At 36.6% G+C, this 19,626-nt stretch overlaps 1 protein-coding gene and 1 pseudogene across 1 annotated transcript; one reads left to right on the top strand and one right to left on the bottom strand.

Annotated features, from left to right (window-relative positions):
- Window positions 1-7,589, bottom strand: part of LOC132165090 (protein SLOW WALKER 2-like) — an 11,527-nt pseudogene extending 3,938 nt beyond the window's left edge.
- A 657-nt stretch (window positions 7,590-8,246) lies between these two features.
- LOC132165089 (uncharacterized) lies at window positions 8,247-9,609 on the top strand. The gene is made up of 4 exons (XM_059575593.1): window positions 8,247-8,498; window positions 8,558-8,650; window positions 8,696-8,864; window positions 8,969-9,609. The coding sequence occupies exons 1-4, from the start codon at window positions 8,247-8,249 to the stop codon at window positions 9,607-9,609; spliced, it is 1,155 nt and encodes a 384-aa protein (XP_059431576.1).
- Window positions 9,610-19,626: the final 10,017 nt, after the last annotated feature.

Genomic DNA, 19,626 nt, shown 5'->3' with positions numbered 1-19,626 from the left:
GTCAAATTCAAAACGCACCATTTTTTCTTCTAAAAAAAAAAAAAAAAAAGCACCGTTTTACCTCATTAAAATATTAATTTTTTTTATTAATTTAATTTTAAAATAAATCTAAAAAAAGAAATTAAAAAAAAAAGGAGAGGACAAGGATGGCCGAACCACCCCATAGGGGGTGACCGGCCACCCCATTTTGCCTGGGGGTGGTTTGGCCACCCCCATACGGCCGGTTTGGGGGTGGCCGACCACCCCTTATGGGGTAGTTCAGCCACCCCTGTCCTTTTTATTATTATTATTATTATTATTTTATTTTTAGATTTATTTTAAAATTAAATTAATAAAAAATTCATATTTTAATGAGGTGAAAGGGTGCGTTTTGAATTTGATTAACGGCTATTAAAAATTTTTGACGGTAGAGGTTTTATTGTCATTTCCATTGACCCACTGAGTAAATTTTCGAGAAAAAAAACTTGAGGATTTAAAAATTTTGGAGGGTCGACTCAAGGACTTATTATACAAATACTCAAAAAAATATAAAGCTTTTTTTCATCTAGCTAACCGATGTTCCATTTTTTTCAATAATTCCATTTCAAATCGTTATAGTCTTATAAGAAGCACTCGCAAACCCAAATACTTCATCGGTAAAGAATATACTCTACAACCAAGAATACGGGCCAACCCTTCTACATCTCCCACGTCACCTACAGGAACAATTTCTAATTTTGTCAAATTAATCTTCAATACCGATAAAGATTCAAAACATAATAAAATACACTGCAAATTCGTAGTTGTTCAAAATTTGCATCACAAAAAATCAAAGTATCATCATATACTCTACAACCAAGAATATGGGCCAACCCTTTTACATCTCCCACGTCACCTACTGGAACAATTTCTAATTTTGTCAAATTAATCTTCATTACTGATACAGATTCAAAATATAATAAAATACACCGCAAATTCGTAGTTGTTCGATATTTGCATCACAAAAAATAAAAGTATCACCAACAAAAAGTAAATGAGACGCTATTAGCTCTTCCTTGATCCACAACTTCACTGAAAATCCATACAAAAGTCCCCTATCTACTGTAGCAAATAACATTCTACTCAATGCCCCCATAACCACCACAAACAATAGTGGCAATGCCGGATCCTCCTATCTCAATCCACGAGAACTACTAAAAAATCCAAAATGCCTACCAACGACGGAACATGATCTAACACAAATTCTCTAATTTTCCTCGTCCATGTCCCATGCATGACACTACTTCCATTATTTTTACCATGACAAACTAATGCAGAAAGTATCTTCAAAAGGGAAAATTAGAGAAATAGGTTGGTTTGGTAAAATTTTGAGAAGTTGCTGAAAATGTTTTACGCCAAAAAATGCTTTACATCGAAACAAACAGGAACTAAATTGTAAATAAATTACTTTAATGGCAGGAACTATAAGAAAAACCAAATTGATGACTCATAAACCACAAAACTGTTGGCGGCTTGATGGTGGCTACATGCATAAGAATTATTGACTTTAAATTTGCTACATATCTAGAAAGTATACCATAATCTGAAGATTCCAACATCAGCAGCCAAAGAATCCACATCCCTGGACAGGTTGGCCATCTGAAAAGTTTAAATAGCCTTTGCAGAACTGATAATTACAATATTCAAATTCTGTAATAATTTATTTATATGCAAGCAAGAGGATATCGAACAGGAAATTGTAAGGAACTAGTGAGCAGAGTCTCCCTTTCTAGGGACGTATATGATAAAGGGAAGCCCTTTATCCAAGCTTGACTTACATCAAGGTTGCCTTATTACGGTGAAAATTTTTACTTAGGTTCCTCTCTCTCTCATTTAGGGATAAATGTTAGGCATCTGTATAAAAAAAAACCTCCACAACTACTTTACCAGCCACATAGATGTTAGAGGATCAGAGTAGGTACACTAGGAAACACATATCTGAAGCTGTGTAAACGTGAACAGGAATCAAAATATCCTCGCTTACTTCCACACCATATGCGAGTTTAAATTTGTGAATGCTATCAGACATGATGACAGAACACCCAAATGATGTGATCATAAAACCCCCCAAAAAGTTAAAAGATAATAATCATAATAAGAAGAGGATGACGAAGAGAATAACCCTGCACCAGATACATAGAAGATCATGCTTATGAACCCTTAGAAATGAAATATAAATTGAGAGAATGTGCAATCAAACAAAAATGAACCATGTCAACTGCACTCCATTATTGATCTAAGACTTTAACATATTTCATCATACAGAAAAAAGCACACAATAAAATGACCCAAATTTACTTGCCTTCGAAGAATTCAAAGCAGCTGGAAGTCGAAGTTTGTTGTACAAGGCACGGTAAAACTGGTCACTAACAAGCTGATTTTTAGAAGAGATCTTATCAAGTAGCATTCGTGCTTGAACTCCTACAAAGTTTTCTCTCATCCTTATTGCAATAAATTGACATCAAACGTTACACTTGCCAATTTGAAGAGCACTGATGTTTGGACCTCAATAATGTCATCAGCCTCATTGCTCAAGACAAAAGGAAATGCCCTATTAACTCCCTGTGAGGATGGAAGAGAGGAAAAGCAGAAGTAATTAGTAAAGATTCAGAGTAGGCTTTTTCAAAAAGCCCAAAAATTAAAGCACAGTTACAACTATTGGAAGCTAACAAAAATATCCTATATAAAATAACTTTGACAAAGAATGAATAAGCTTATACTCACAGTTAGAAGAGCGGTAAAAGTCTGGAATCCAATTCAACATGAGTTTCAGATTAACTTTTCACTTTGCTATCCTTATGAAAACCGTAAACTTTTTCATTTAGTGCTTTTCAACTTTTATCTTTCTTTTGATCAGCATCAGCCTCGGTACTCAGAACCTGGAATTGTGAATTGTAAATATTAGGCTCTTATAGCATTCTCAACAAGACAGAAGGATAACCCAATATTGTAGTAAAGGAACTAGGTGTCTAACAAAAAATCCTTTAAGTAGGAGATGATCTCTTGATATACATATTTATAATTACAATAATAAGGATGAAAGTGTATAGAGAATGTGTAAATTTAATTTAATGTTAAAGGAGACATAGGTATTATGAATAATACAAATCAACAATGAATACCTTGAAAAGTGCAAAATATACATCTATTAAATGTTTTGCCACCTTTGGTCCATCCCCTTTATGACTAAGTCGAATTTGGCTTTAAAAGTTAACCTACATTTGCACAAGACAGATCAATAAGATTCACAGGTTAAAACAAATGAAATGAATGGGGGCAGCATATGATCATGAAAAAAAGTTAACCAAACAAATATCAATAAGGAGAATTGGGGTAGTATGGAAGTTGAGTTACAAAACCATTTAGTGGAAAAACCGAAATCCAGGTTATTGGAACCAGTTACAGTATTTGTACAGAGGCAGTTTCAGTAAAGAAAAACAAATACCAGACTACAAGAAATACAGCACTCTGCTCATATGATTCCAAATATGTCACTTGCTCCACCCTCAAGGGACTCTTTCATGCCTTTACGCATTCCTTCGCCTCTTCATTTTACTAATCTAAGAAAGTCTCTTTCTCTGTGCGTGTGAAACAGATGCTTCAAATGCAGAAGCAATAACAACTTATTACACCTGGTTCATCCGTTTTCGACCTTGGCTTCAGGTATTACACTGGAAACTGTTTCATGGGTTTTGGTGTGTATCTTTATTTTTTGCATTAGATCTTTTTTCTTTTTCTTTTTTTTTATTCTCAATGGATTTCATGGTGTTATGGCTTTATTTTCTTGTTGCAGGTGGCTTGCCAGAGTTCGGGTCGGCTCAAAAATGGTGCTCCCTGCCCCACACATTTATTCTCTCTTTCTTTCTTCATGCAATCTAAAACCATTTTGAGGTTCAAAGAGGGTTTTGGCCATTCCTTTTTCTTTTCGGGGTCGAATAGAAAAGTCCTAATGCATTGAGTGTGTTTTCTAAAATTCCCTTTGTAATTCTATGTGTACCCATAGAACACGATGAGTAGAAAAAGGTGCCAAACTAATCTGGTATAAGAGATTGTATGAGATTTAACTCTTGAAGGCTGATCCTATAAACCATGGATTTGGTACAACGAATGCAGAGAGGTCCACCAAATTCCTTACCGCTGCTCTGACAGCAATGGCCATTGGATTGCTGTCAGCACAGTGATAATATATAAGATTGCACCATAAAATTGCTTATAAGATCGCCCACATTATGAAGCCTACTAGCAAAATATACAGGAAAAACTATGCTTCAAACCACGCTACAAGTTTGCTCCAAAGTGCATGGTAGAGATTCAAATGATCAGCAGTATAAATGAAGGGGCATACAGCATTTACTTGGCTCGTAATCCTAAATGCGGCCGAAAGAGGAAAGAATCAACCTCGTCAATTACCACAACCAGTAAAAAGGAGGTCCTTGATTAGATGAAATCACATCCAAAATAGCACCTATGAATCTTAGAAGTGCACTTGAAAAGCCAGAACATTTATTTTTAATAAGTGGATGAAATCACATCAAGAATTGCACCTACGAATCTTATCTTAGTAAGTGCAACCAAAAGGCAAGAAAATTTTCTTTTCTTTCTTCCATTTCTGGTGTTTGGGGGTGGGGAGTAGAGTTTCTAATGACAAATGGACCATGTTATAATATGGCATATCTTACTATATTTGACATATGACCTGGGTATATGCTCCCAACTTAGAATGCAATGTCCAATACTCCAACTCTTGTGAAGTTTAAGCTTGTATTTATTCTTATTAAAACAAGACTGCTAAAGCAGTTAACAAACACATAAGCCTTCACATCATACATAAAGCAAACAATTAGAAGTAACTATACTAGATAGTCATACCTTCATATTGGGATGGTCAGACAAAAGGTTTGCTAAGTGAAAGTTAGCATTGGATGCACCCTTGTTTTCAGGATCTCCCAGCTGTAAGTAATCCAGTAATTGAAACAGACAAGAAACCAGGTTAAAAGGTTGCAGCAACTTCTATCGTTTAGCTTCAAAAAGGAAAAAAATTCAATCTATGATGTTTCCAACTCTTACTCTGTTAACTAATGCAGAGAGCAACATCTGATCTTGCTCTGATTTATTCTTCAGCAGCCCATAATTGTCTGAAAAATATGCCTTAGATGTCACCACCAACTTTGACTAAACATCAACATTATAGAATCTAAGTTCTAATCCACAATTCGTATTAGATTTTAATCTCTCACATATACTACTTACAATTCCCAAACCTAGCATTATTCGATTTCAGTTTATGGTATTCAATGTCATATATAGTGAATCAAAAGTACCTAACATTGAAGCTTATTCAGTAACTTAAAGAGCTGTCAGAATTCTTAAAACCACACCTTCCAAGTTACAAAACTACCTATGCAAAGTGCTTTCAAGAGGAGAAAATATATAATCAGGAAAAGTTTTTCAGTTGGTGATCTTTTTTTTGATAAATAAAAAATAAATATAACCAACTGAAAATGCTTGTGAGCAAGCACAATGGATAGTCACAGGAAGACAAGAAAAAAACAGCTAAGAGCAGATAATAAATGACGGGACTAACCTTCAATGCCTTATGTTTTAGTGCAGGCAACATATCTCTTGATGCTTCCTCAAGTGCAAAAATAAAGTTTTCATACCTGCAAAAAATTGTTTATTCATGTAGAACAAGAAGCAGTGCTCATTTAATAAAACAGATATAACACATACCTCTGCTTGAAGCATTCCTCCCAATACCAGAAAAGTAAAAGGGAATAACCATCCTTCGTCTCAGGAAGATTATCTACTGGTCGCTGCAAGAGGCTCTTCTTATTAGAGATAAACCCGTGCAGCAAAGAAGCATGCAATTCAAAAATATGCAAAGTAGACAATTATTGAATGAGAGTTATAGTACAAACAGAATTATTGAAGCCAATGAAATTCTAGACTGAAAGTGGACCAGCTTCTTATTGCCTGTTCATTTGGTATGATGCATGCCAAGCTAGGGATGGAGAACTTCCCACAAACTAAACTGACCATTAAACTAATGAGACTCTAAATTCATAGCGAGAGAGAGAGAGAGAGAGAGATTCTAAACACTGATTAAAGTGGACACGCTTCATACATTTCTTCTGCCTCAAGTGGGCATTAAGCAACTACAACTGGTTAGGCGTTTCCCATGTTATTAGATGTCATGAAAATACATAGAGAGAGAACCTTGAAATGAACAGCTCTTTCAGTGCTTCAAAACCTGTCAATGCATGGCACTTCCCAACTTTTGATGCTACCATTCCTGCAACAAATAATCCGTTCTATTAAAAGCCAACTTAATGACAGAACATAGTAAGGCCAATAATAGAACTAATGCACATCCAACATCCTTGAAAAACAAGAAGCATTCAGATGCATAGCATTTAACCAAATTAGCTCACCTTTTTCTGGCTTCATCATAGTTTTGTAAGCCACAGTTATATGCAATATATGACAATGCCAGCAAACTAGGGTTATTATTACTGTTGCCCATTAGCAAATGTATTCATAATGATAACAATGAATGAGTCAAGAATCCGTATTGAAGTAGCATCTTGAGTTAGGTCATAGAAAAACTGAGATCTTAACGGTCATCTAACAGTGCTTTCACCAAAAAAATTCCATGGAAAGAAGGGACATATCTTTTAGGAAGTGTTTCAATGAAAGCTACCATAATGGTGATTGACTACCAAGCTGAGAAACACATATCTGTACAAAAATTGCTTAGAAACCGGTAAACACAACTGTCTGGCATCCCAATCCCAGTCTATCTGAAAGAAACACAAGGAGGATTTCGTAACCCTTTCATAGATTCATCAATCACTAGACAAATTTATAATGCACTTCACTTCTATCTTATTGGGAGTTGGGGCATTCTTCACAACTTCAAAATATTACTAAGTTGCATAAATTTCATGAGCCTACAAAACTTCTCAACAATATTCTTGTTCACAAGCTAAATCAAACCTTCCTATTAAATCACCACGTTTCAGCATCAAGACTAAAGTTTGATAAACAGGCGTTACATTTCAAACTAACAACTGAAAACCCCCAACTCAAATGTACAAATCATGAATTGCAAATTTTTCATTTCCAGAAGCAAATTTACCCAAAAGCGCATCGAGTGACCGCAAATTGGCAATGGGATAAATTGGATAATCCCCCACCATAACCGAAAAAGTCGACACCTTATCTGTCGCAGTGCCAAACCTTTGAGTGGCTACCAACATTTTAATATCCCCACTCTGTCCTCTCGATGCCTCGTAATCCTTCGCATACTGCACCATCAACCGCTCCCCAAGCTCCCTCTTCTTCTCCACCACAGCCTTCCATTGCTCCACGTTCCTCACCTCCGCTCTCCAACCACTTTCGCTTCCAATTCCGCAGCATCCACTTACCACACTACTAACCCAGTAGCTTTCATCAGTGAGCTTTGGTAAATTCTTGAATTTATCAAAACCCTTTTGCTTATCGTTACTATCCAATGCAAGTATGTTGGAAATAAAGACGTGGGAATTGCAAGAAAAATAAACGTAGAACATAAACAGAACGGGAAGGAACTGAAATCTGGACAGTAAAGCATGGTGACTATCTCTTAGATAAATATTCTCTCCCACTTATATTAGAAGTTTTGCAAAAGGAAATCTTCCGGATACAATACTGCCCGATGATGTATGCAGATTGCAAATTCTGAACACAACCCAGAACCTAAAAATCTTGTAACAGCCGTAATTTTAAGAAGAGAAGAATAAAGAGAAATAGAATATCTGTACTTAATAAAATTGCTGAAAAAATAAATACATCTATATAATTCCATATTATAATTATTATCTCAGAAGCAGTTTTTTCTCAATTGAAATAATGGTTATAGATATTTTAAAACCTAACGTTTGAAAAGCGGTTGTAACTTGTTGGGTTTTTTTTTTTTGGGCCTTGCTGACGTGGCATAGGCTTACTAGAGGTTTTTGAAAACTGGTTGGGTTTTCTGTGACTGAGGCTATGCGCTTGATTGTTTCCGCACGTGAGGGCGCATGACTATTCCGACGACTGTGTTTCTGGTGGAGGTGTGCCGGAAATACACTGGTGATTGCAATTCAGAGGTGGTGGAGATCAATTGGTGAATGATGGCTAGAAGAGGCAATAGAGGTCGTGGCGGGAAAAAGAATTCCAAAGTGAATTTGTAGGAAGAGAAGGTGGCTATGGAAGATGCTTCGCGATCTGGAGAGTGTGATGTTGAGTTGAGTGAGGAGGAGGATAATTGTAAGATTTTGGAGTGTGCAGATGTGATTCCAGAATTGGATGATTTGAGGTTACCAGTTGAGGGTACTTCTGTTGTCGAAGGAGACTCTGTTGTTGAATTGGTTGGAAATGGTGTAAAGGTTGTTCCTGTTAAGGATAAGGAGGTGGATCTGAGTGAAGCTGGAGGTTCTGAGGCTAAGAACAATAAGAATGTAACTCATGATTGGAGAGACAATTGTTCAGAACGAAGAAGTCTCTAAGTGCTTTGCAGTTTTTTGCACCTACTAGAGAGGAGGGAAAAGTTGTTGTCAAACCTCCTAAGGAAGCGATTGAGGCAGGTATTCTGAAGTGGTCTCCATCACTGGTAGGTAAGTTTTTAGATAAACTTCTCCCTTTTTATATTGTTAAGCGTACTATGGATAGTATGTGGGCTCAATATGGGAAAATGGAGGTTTTCTTGGGGGAGAATGGTCTCTATTTGTTTCGATTTGCTGATGAAAGGACCAGGGATAAGGTCATGGAAGCTAAGCTATGGCATATAGCAAACAAACCTTTGATCCTACGTAAATGGACTCCAGGTATGCAGTTACTTCAAATATCTTTATCCACTGTACCTGTTTGGATTAAGCTGCATAATCTCTCCCAATTGAATTTTGGAACTCTACATGCTTGAGTTATGTAGCTAGTGGAGTTGGTAAGCCTCTTTGTGTTGATTCTGTTACTGAAGATCAGCTTAGGCTTGGATTTGCTAGGGTATTGGTTGAAGTGGATATTGATTCTGATTTTCCAAGAGAGGTTGAAGTTGTAGGTGCTGATGGGGGGAGGGTTGCAGTAGGAATTGAGTACCCATGGTTGCCTATTAAATGTAAGAAGTGTAAATCTTTTGGTCATTTAGCACATGCTTGTACCAAAGTGGAGAAACAAGTTTGGATTCCTAAAAGGACTGAACCTGTCCAGCAAGAATTGCAAAAGCAGGTTGGTGTTGGGTCTGGTAAAACCATTGGGGTGCAAATTGTGTCAGCTCCTAGGGTTGCTGCTAAAGACCAATGGACTGAAGTTAGATCTGCTAAAAGAACTCCTATCTCTAAGCCTTCTGCTAGGGATAATCTTCATTGGACTAATTCTTTTCACTTGCTGGCAAGAGCTGATGGCAGAGGTGATGCTGATGAGGTGAAAGGTGCAGGAGCTGTTTCAAATACTTTGCAAAAAGTGATTGAATATGCCTTAAATGAGGAGAGTGCCAATCTCTTGGTTGACAAGGGGAAAGGCAAAATGGGGGAAGAGGAGGAGGTGTTAATGAGGGGTTCTTCTCCTACTGCATGAATTTCCTCGTATGGAATGTGAGGGCTTTAAATCATCCCTCTAAACAGCGAGAGGTGAGGCGATTGATTAAGGTTAATAAGATTAGCCTTATGTGTTTGATTGAAACTAGGGTTAAGTTTTATAAAGCTGATAAAGTTAGATCATGCATTGTTCCTGATTGGGATTATGTGTATAACAATGATCAGCATTTTTTGGGGAGGGTTTGGATTTGTTGGAAGCACTTTGATTTTGAAGTAACTGTTCTTAATAGCAGTGATCAAAGTATAAACTATGTCATTAAATCCCCAAAACATAATCTCTGTTGGTTTCATTCTTTTATATATGGGGATAATAATGGTGTAAATAGGAAGCTGTTGTGGACTGATTTAGTTTCTTTGAAAGCTAGAGTAGGACTTAATCCTTGGATGATTTGTGGTGATTTTAATGTTGTTAAGACCTTGGAAGAAAAGTGGGGATCTGACAAGTTAAACTCTTATGAAATTGAGTTTGGGCAGTGTTTGAATGATTTGGAGGTCTTGGATATTAATTTCAGTGGCTGTTTTTATACTTGGACTAATAGAAGTGAGGAGCCTCGTTTTGTGGCCAGGAAACTTGATAGAGTATTGGCTAATGAGTTTTAGTTGAATGATTTTGGTAAAACCATTGTGGAATTTCACTATGGGGGAGTTTCTGACCATTCCCTTGCTATTATCTCAGTTGGTAGTATGCAGAGTTTTGGTCCAAAGCCTTTTAAGTTTTTCAATTTTTGGCTGGAGCATCAAGATTTTTTGAAATGGGTTATGGATGGAATTTTCAGGTGGATGGGGTTTCTATGTATAAACTGTATGCTAAGCTCAAATTTGAGAAAGCTGTGCTAAAAGTTCAGAATTTGTCTTGCTTTGGGAATCTAAAACAGAAAGTTATGGAGGCTCGTGAGAACTTAGATATGGCTCAAAAGGCTGTCATTGCTAATTTTGGGAGAGCTGATTGCTTGCTTAAAGAGAGAGAATGTCTTCATGCTTATGTTTCTCTCACAAAAGCTGAGGAGTCTTTGTTAAAGCAAAAAGCTAGAAATAAGTGGCTACAGCTAGGAGATCAGAATAACAGTTTCTTTCATCGGTCCCTTAGGGTTTAGAATGCTAAGAACACTGTCACTCATTTGTGGGATGAGCAAGGTAATAGAGTGGAGGATGTGGAGCAGATAAAGAAGGTGGCTATTCAGTTTTATGAGAAGTTGTTAGGGTCAGATCAGTTGCAATTCACTGATGAGAAAGCAGCTAGGATTAGACAGCTTATTCCTTCTACCATTCCTAGTGATAAGGCTGCTATTTTGGAGAAGGAGGTTACTGCAGAAGAGATAAGCGAAACTTTATTTCACATGCCAGCCAACAAGGCCCCTGGTCTTGATGGGTTCTCTACAGAATTCTTTAAGGCTTCTTGGTCTATTGATGGAGAAGGGGTGGTGGCAGCTATTAAGGGGTTTTTTGCTTGTGGTAGGTTGCTTAAGGAGGTAAATGCTACCATTTTAACTTTGGTACCTAAGAAGGTGAATTCATCTACTATAGGGGATTTCAGACCTATAGCTTTTTGTAATGTGATTTATAAGTGCATCACTAAAATCATTTCTAATAGGATGCTACCTTTGTTGAGTGATTTCGTTAGCGTGAATCAATCAGCTTTCATTCCTTCAAGAAGCATTTCAGAAAATGTCTTATTGGCTCAAGAGATTGTGAAAAATTATCACAAGGGTAAAGGGGATCCTCGTTGTACTTTGAAAATTGATCTTATGAAGGCATATGATTCTGTCAATTGGAACTTCATGTTACATTGTCTTCATTGCTTTGGGTTTCCTTTGAAGTTTTTAAGTTGGATTAAGGAGTGTATCACCTCTCCTAGGTTTTCCATTTGTTTGAATGGCACATTGGTTGGCTATTTTGAAGGCAAGAAGGGGCTTAGGCAGGGGGATCCTTTGTCTCCTTACTTGTTTGTTTTAGCCATGGAGGTGTTTTCAAGGATTATGGCTGAGCACACTGGTGTTGGATCAGGTTTTCAGTTTCATCCCAAGTGTGTAAAGTTGAAACTTACTCACTTATGTTTTGCAGATGATCTTCTTATTTTTTCTGTAGCAAATTTGAATGCTATTACTATTGTTAAAGCTGCTTTACTTGAATTTGAAGAACTCTCTGGTTTGAAAGCAAATCCCTCTAAGAAATCTTTCTTTTGCTTTGGGATTTCAGATAGAGTGAAGCATGTGTTGTTAGGAGAGTTGGGAATGAATGAGGGCCATCTTCCTGTTAGGTACCCCACATTTCTACTAGACTTTCTGCAGCTGATTGTGGGGCTTTGTTGGATAGGATTGCTGGGCGCATTGACTCATGGCTTTCTAAGCACTTATCTTATGCAGGGAGGCTCCAATTATTATCTTCTGTGCTTTACAGTTTGCAAGTTTATTGGACTAGTATCTTTATTTTGCCTAAGAAGGTCATTAAGGCTATTGAACAAAAATTTAATAGGTTTTTGTGGAATGGGAAGAGTGAAGGGGCTGCAAAGGCTAAGGTTTCTTGGCAAGAGCTGTGTTACCCTAAGAAGGAAGGAGGTTTGGGCTTGAAACAGTTGGAGATTTGGAACCAATCTGCTATGCTAAGACATGTATGGAGTCTTTTTGCTAGATCAGGTTCTATTTGGGTGGCCTGGGTGAGAGAAAATTTGTTGAAAGGGAGGAGTTTTTGGAGTGTTGGCTTTCCTCAAACCTTTTCTTGGAGTTGGAGAAAGATTTTGAAGTTGAGGAGTATAGCTAAAAGGATTTTGAAGTTGGAAATGGGGAGAATATTCACCTTTGGTTGGATTCATGGCATCCTTCAGGTATTCTGTATGAGGTTTATGGGCATAGGGCTGTTTATGATGCCAGAAGCAATGTGGAGGCCAAACTCTCTTCTGTAATTCTTAATGGAGAATGGCATTGGAGACCAGCCAGATCTGATGCTCTGGTTGAAATCCAAGCTAGGCTTCCTAAGATTAGGTTTGATCCTTATGATAAGCCTTTGTGGACTGCATTTAGGAAGGGAATATATGTTAGTTCAGAAACTTGGGAGCTGCTGAGAGAGAAGAAAGAGAAGATTGACTGGTGGAAATTGGTTTGGTTCTCATATGCCATTCCCAAGCATGCTTTCATTTTGTGGCTTGCTATACAAGATAGACTTGTAACAGGTGAGAGGTTGCTTAAATGGGGGTTTCAAGGTGATATTAAGTGTCTGTTTTGTCATAATCAAGTTGAAAATAGGGGGCATTTGTTCTTTGAATGTAGTTTTAGCTATAGAATTTGGAAATTCTGTATGGCTCGATGTGGAGTGGACAATACTCCAGTTATTTGGGATGAGTTTCTGCAGATAGGAGTTCGAGATTGGATGAATAAGTCTCTTAAAGGTTTTCTTTGCAGATTGGTTCTAGGTTCTGTTATCTACAATTTATGGTGCACTAGGAATGAGCTAATACATTCTAGTCAACCTAGCACTGAGGAGCAGCTTTTGAAGAAGATAATTTGGGAGGTGAGGTCAAGAATTGCAGGGAAGGGAAAGTTTCCAAGGACTAGAGAGAACCTGGGTTTAGTTTCTTTGTGGAATCTACCTGCTGACTTGCTGTTATAGTTTCTGTGCAGGCTTGATGTTCTATTTTCTGCCTTGCTCTTCTTCTTGAAGGCTGGTCTCTTTTTTGGAGAGCCTTTTTTTAGTGTTGCTAATGGTGTTGAGTAGTGTCTCTGCAGTTGTTTTGTTTTGTTTTTTTGGTTTTAGACCCTGCGTGGTTATTTTTCTGCAGGTTTGGTTTTTGTTTGTTGTTTCTTTGTAGAGCAGCCCTGCTTTGGTTTTCTTTTGGTAGTGCTGGTTTTGCCAAATTGTATGTTGTATGCATTTGGCTTGCTTGGAGTAAGTGTGAAGCCCTGCGTGGTTAAGTTTTTAGCCTTTTGAGAAGGCTTGTAATTGGAATATCTTTGTAGTTTGGATTGGTTGTTTTTGAATGAAATTCCTTATTCATAATAATAATAATAGGAGATATTGAAACAGTAGTGGTAACTAATCAAAACATGATAATATGAGATCGGTCATTTATTTGAAATTCAAAATAATCATAAAATAAGAATAAATTTGAACTTTTAATTTCATGAAATAATATCAACAATCCCCCACTTATTTCAAGAAAATAAAATTTTCAGTTAAAAAAAATTTCACAAAAAATAAAATAAAAATTTGCTGTTACTCGAAAATGTTGATACATAAATGAAAGTACCTTTAGGGTTTGAACTTTCACTTAGTGTATAATCCTCAAAGCTTTATATAATTTTTATAGTTCTTTTCAGCTGTGCATTATTGGCCATACGCGATATCCCAACTTCATGAGGTGACTTACCAAACCCCGACAAAAGCGGCATGATTTTACATAGGTAGAGTGATGAGAATGCAAAATGTTAAACTTTTCTCCCTTAATGTTTAGTCTTTTATACTTATTTGGTGCCTAAATGTACTCATTATTCTTTTATTTTGATTTAGGATGCAAATGGAGGCATTAAATGCAAAAGAAAGCTAATTGGGCGGTTTTGGACAGTTTCGACATCGCTTTGTAATCTGGGCCTAACTCTCTCATCCAAGCTCTGATTAAGATGATTCAAGATTCTATGGAACACCAAGAAAAAGTTCTACAACTTTCATGTTTTGAGTTTTGAGAGATACTGACCACATCAAGGTCGAAATCGGGATTGAAGTTGCGGCATCTACACTGTTGACGTTCTGGAAAGTTCCTTAGCATGCAAATCTAATATGTGGATCTGATGCAGTTTATTTGCAGAAGTTTTGATCTGGTGCACGAAAATTCCAGCTGCAAATACCACCTTCCTAGTTATATTAGTACTTTATTTTATTTTTAATATTTTCCTTAATTAGTCAAATTTGGACATTGTTATTTTAGGATAATATTTAGAATATTTTTTTAGGAGATTTTGGAAGCTTCTAGTATAGGGCATAAACGTGTATAAAGAGGGGAATCATCAGACTAGAAGAGCATCTTCTCCCCTCTTCTCTAACTTCTCCTTTGAGTTTTAATCATGGCCTTGCGCGGCTAAACTTTCATAATTGGTCGAAGGAAACGGAAGCCTCGGAATCAATAAAACTATGAGATCTAATTTGTTTTTATTGTACAATTTATGCTTTGAGTATTGGATGTTCTTCTGTGCCTATTTTTATGATTGTCACGTTTAATTACTAGGAGGCCTACTAGTTTATTATTCGTTGCAATCTACTACTAGGTTAGACATCAAATCTGTAATTGTTTGATCCCTCTAATTTGTGAAGCAACTAAAATTTAATGATTTACTGCGTCAGAAATTATTAGATCTTAGGAAGAACGTTCGACGAAATTAAATGCAACCGCTTGTGCTTGTGTTGTTTAGCTTCATCGATCTCTCTAATTCTTAAAGCTGCTACTAGATTAAACCCTTAGCGCTTGTCTTGGGTTGTTTAGTAGTTAAGGTTAATTAGCTCGTTTGTTTTCTAATTAATTGCGACTAAGGAGAGATAGGAAAATAGTTCCAACGGTGAATATTCAAAGTATGAATTGATATATATTTGCATCGATGATCAGTTGTAAAATTCCGATGGTGGATGTCGACTTAGACCAATGTTTGTTCTTTTGATTGATTTCAATATTTTAATTTGAATTGTTCCTTAGTTGTTCTTCTTAAAATTGTTTTCGTTATACTAAAACCCCCATCCTTGTTCACGTAGCATAAAATTAGGCTAAATACTCTCCGTGGGATCGACCCTTACTCGCACTACTACATGTATTTTTAGAAGTATAGGTTTTATTTTTGGGTGCCTACGACAACACACCATAGAGTTCTTCTTGGTGCGCTTGTAGATTAAAAAACACATTTTATACAAACTCATTAAAAATTATATTCAACCTTTCCTTTTCATTACAGGACTTGTACTAAACATCAATTATTCCTATAGATGGTCTAATTTAGTGCTAATATCATCACCATCAAGATTTGTTTTTCCCATTGAACCCAAAGTTTGTTTCCAAAGTCTAGGTTGGGTTACCATCTTGTAGTGATCTATTCAATTGGTTTTAGACTCATCTCAAATGAGGTTTTATGAATCAAATCCTTAAGCCTTTTGTAAAAGGATCTGTTAAGTTCGTGCACGATTTTACATAGTCTACTGTGATAATGTCTTCTTCCAACAATTGTCTCACAGTATTATATCTAAGACTGATATGTCTTGACTTTCCATTGTAGGACTTATTATATACTCTTGATAATGTGGCTTGGCTATCACAATGCAAAGAAATTGGAGGCATGGGACTTGGCCATACAGGCAAGTCAATCAAAAAATTTCTCAACCATTTAGCCTCTTTTCTAGCAGCTCCTAAACCAACTAACTTTGACTCCATAATTGAGTGAGTTATACAAGTTTGTTTCTTAGATCCCCAAGAGATAGCTGCACCACCAAGGGTAAAAGCCCATCCACTCGTGGATTTAGACCCATCATCAGCACAATTCCAATTTGCATCACTGTACCCTTCAGTTACGAAGGGATATCCTCCATAGTGTAGAGCATATGATCTAGTTCCTTTTAAATAACCCAACACTATGGAAATTGCTTTCCACTGTTCAATGTTTGGAAAACTTGTGTATCTACTCAATTTGTCCACGGCAAATGCAGTGTCTGGACGTGTGCAATGCCTTGCATACATCAGACTTCCAATAACATTAGAATATTCTAGTTGTGATACACATCGATTTTTATTTATTCCATGCATTAAACTTGAGTTATAAGGAACACAAGAAATTTTGTCATGCAAATTGTTAGTTTATGTTTTGGCACATTTGGTTTGCATGTAATCTGATGAAAATGAACATCTTGTCCGAACAACCAAAAGTAGTGTTCACACAGCACTTACAGGGAGTTCAACTTGTTTTCTTCGAAGACCTATCCGGACGGCCAAAAGCAGTGTCCAGACAACATTTACAGAAAGTTCATTCTACTTGGCCTGTCCGGACATTAAGGGTTTACGCATATGTAACCCTAACTGTGTCCAGACATTTACTTATCTCTATCTGGATAGGGCCGCTTAATTGTTGAGCGAATTTCTTTTTAAACAATCCTTATGCACATTATTAGGTATGTATTCAATGAGCGAATATTGTGAGCTAAGAGAGAGAGATAGAGATATCAAACTGGAGCGTTTGGATCTCTCTTAGAGTAAAGGTGAGAAATCTCATTCTCGTTTCTATGATTAAATACTTGAAGGCAATCGGAGTTCTGGTAAAGGAGATCATATAGAAGAATTGTGCCAGATGTTTTGGAAATGGCTACTGCTGTAGAAGTCAAGTGGGTCGCTTGTCTTATGCAAAAGAGTGTCAATTGCAAAGGTTTTATAAATGTGAACTCCTTGGAATCCGTATTCTTTTATATTAGAGTGATTTCCTGGGTTTGGTTGCCCCGGAGAGGTTTTACATTTAGAGTGTTCTCTAAATGGTTTCCTCTTCATAACCAAATATTTGTGTTCTTTAATGTTCATTGCATATCTATATTTGGTTGATTATTATCTGTTAGGTCAGATCTATTTCCGCATAATATTCTGTAAAACACGTATACAATCAGAATATGTGTTAATTGGAGTCAATTAGGTTTTTCAATTGGTATCAGAGCAGGTTCACTTTGTGAAGGAATTATTTCCTGAGTGTGATTCGAGACTCCATATCAAATGTCTCATACTGTTGATCCTAACTCTCTTCCCGTCTTTGATGGAACAAATTATATGCTTTGGAAAATTCGTATGAGAGCATACTTGAAATCCATTAACATTTTGCATATTGTTGAAACTAGATGGACTCGTCTAGACAAAGCAACAACCGAATGGACAACGGAGGAAAAGAATGCTGCTACTGCTAATGACAAAGCTATAAATGCAATTTACATATTTGTCTCAATTGAGGATTTTTCAAGAATTTCTCGATGTGAGATAGCTAAAGCAAGCCTGGCAAACTTTAGAAATCACACATGAAGGAACTAAGGCTATAAGAACTTCAAAACTTCAAATGTTGTTTTCTTAGTTTGAAGAGATTAGAATGCAGGAAGATGAAATGTTTGATGAATTCTACTCAAAGCTTAGTGTCATTAGAAACTCTACTATCAATTTAGGAAAGAAAATGGATGATGCTAAAGTTGTGAAGAAAATCTTGAGGTCGTTACCTGAGAGGTTTATACCTCAAATTGCTGCTATTCAACAGAGCAAAGACCTAGATACAATGAGAGTAGATGAACTTGTAGGTTCACTTCAGACTTTTGAGCTAATTCTACCCAAACACAAGAAAACCAAAAATATTGCTCTTAAGGCAAAAAATATTAAGGTCAACTCTTGTTGTTCGTCTGATGAGGATACTAGGGATGATGAAGAAATTGCCATGTTTGCTTAAAAAATTAGAAAATTCTTCACACCCGTGAACGGAAATTTTAGAAATAGAGGCTCAAAAGTACCTGTGAAACCTAGAGGTGAGGTTAGAGGTAACCCAAGAGAAAACATTCAGACCGATCAAAGGGATAAGTTTACTAGTGGACGCAAGTGCCATGAATGTGGCGGTCGGGGTCACATTCAGATTGAATGTGCTAATTTGAAAAAGTCCAAAGGTAAAGCTTTTAATGTCACTCAAAGCTATGAGTCTGATGACGAGAAATCTGAAGAGGAAGTTGAAGGAAAAGTGAATTATCTAGCTTTTACTGCCTCCTATGATAATGATTATAAGGCGATTGACTCACCTCATATGCTAAAGCATCCTGAAAATGAATTTGATGATGAGGTGGATTTACAAATTGCTTATAATGACTTGTTTGTGGAATGTGATAAGTTGAACAAGTAGAACAGAAGAAACTTAAACATTCTTAAAGAAGCTGAACTTGAGAAAGAAAGGTTAATGAAATCTATGGATGAATGTCTAGCTATTCGAAACACCTTGATTTCTGAAAACCACATGCTAATTGCTAAAGTTAAATATCTGGAAAAGGATTTGAATGATTCCACTAATCATTTAAACAAATTTTCAAGCGATAAATTGAATCAAATGTTAGGAAATTAGAAACATTCATATGACAAGACTGGACTGGGTTTTAATAAGTTTACTGCTTCATCTTCTACAAATGTTGCTTCCACTTCTAAGATTATGTTTGTGAAACCTAAAATGAAAGATATGGTGATTGAGAACTCATGTTTACCAAAAGAAACCTCAGAAGATGTGACCAAAAAGTTAAAATTCAAGGTCCCAGGAAGGACAAACTTAAATTCTAAGTTCATCCCTACTTGTTATCATTGTGGTGTCATGGGTCATACTTGCCCAAACTGTTTTCAAATTAGGGCTAAACAACCATGGTCTTAGCAAACTATCCCTAAAAAAGATGAACCTGGAATTGGGAATCAATTAAAGGTATTAACTGCTCAAGTGAAACTCATTAGTGAGAAGTTAGATGCTTTGTCAAATTTTGTTGATATGAAAGATATGCCTAATTTGACTGATAATCATGTGAAAACAACTCCTCAAAAAGAACAGGTCTGGGTTAAAAAGAAAGATCATCTATGCTTAGTTGTTCATACTACCTTAAGTATGCTTAACTCGTGTTTATGGTATCTAGATATTGGTTGCTCCAAGCATATGACAGGTGATAAGTCTCTATTCAAAGAGCTTAAAGAAGGTAGAGGAGGTGGAAAGCAAATCAAAGGTGATCGGTCAAGGAATAGTGGAAATTCCCGGTGCTCCTACTCCTCAAGAAGTGTTGTATGTTGAAGGTCTCAAGGCAAATCTATTGAGTATTAGTCAATTTTGTGATCATGATCTAGTGGTTCAGTTCTCTAAGAAAGAATGCAATATATTCGACTCTCAAGGAAAATGGTTGATGGGAGGAGAATGCACCATTGACAATTGCTATTGTCTCTCCTCAAACTCTAAGATAAATTGCAACAAGGCAACCTTGGACACTGGAGAATTGTGGCATC

The sequence above is a fragment of the Corylus avellana genome, chromosome ca11 (genome assembly GCF_901000735.1).
Source record: "Corylus avellana chromosome ca11, CavTom2PMs-1.0".
Classification (NCBI taxonomy): Eukaryota; Viridiplantae; Streptophyta; class Magnoliopsida; order Fagales; family Betulaceae; genus Corylus; species Corylus avellana.
This window is presented reverse-complemented; position numbering and strand designations above follow the sequence as displayed.

Coding starts and splice junctions, on each gene's coding strand:
- LOC132165089 (XM_059575593.1), top strand. CDS start 8,247: ATGGAAGATGCTTCGCGATCTGGAGAGTGTGATGTTGAGTTGAGTGAG. Junction 8,651..8,695: donor TGAAGTGGTCTCCATCACTG/GTAGGTAAGTTT, acceptor TATATTGTTAAG/CGTACTATGGATAGTATGTG. Junction 8,865..8,968: donor CCTACGTAAATGGACTCCAG/GTATGCAGTTAC, acceptor TGAGTTATGTAG/CTAGTGGAGTTGGTAAGCCT.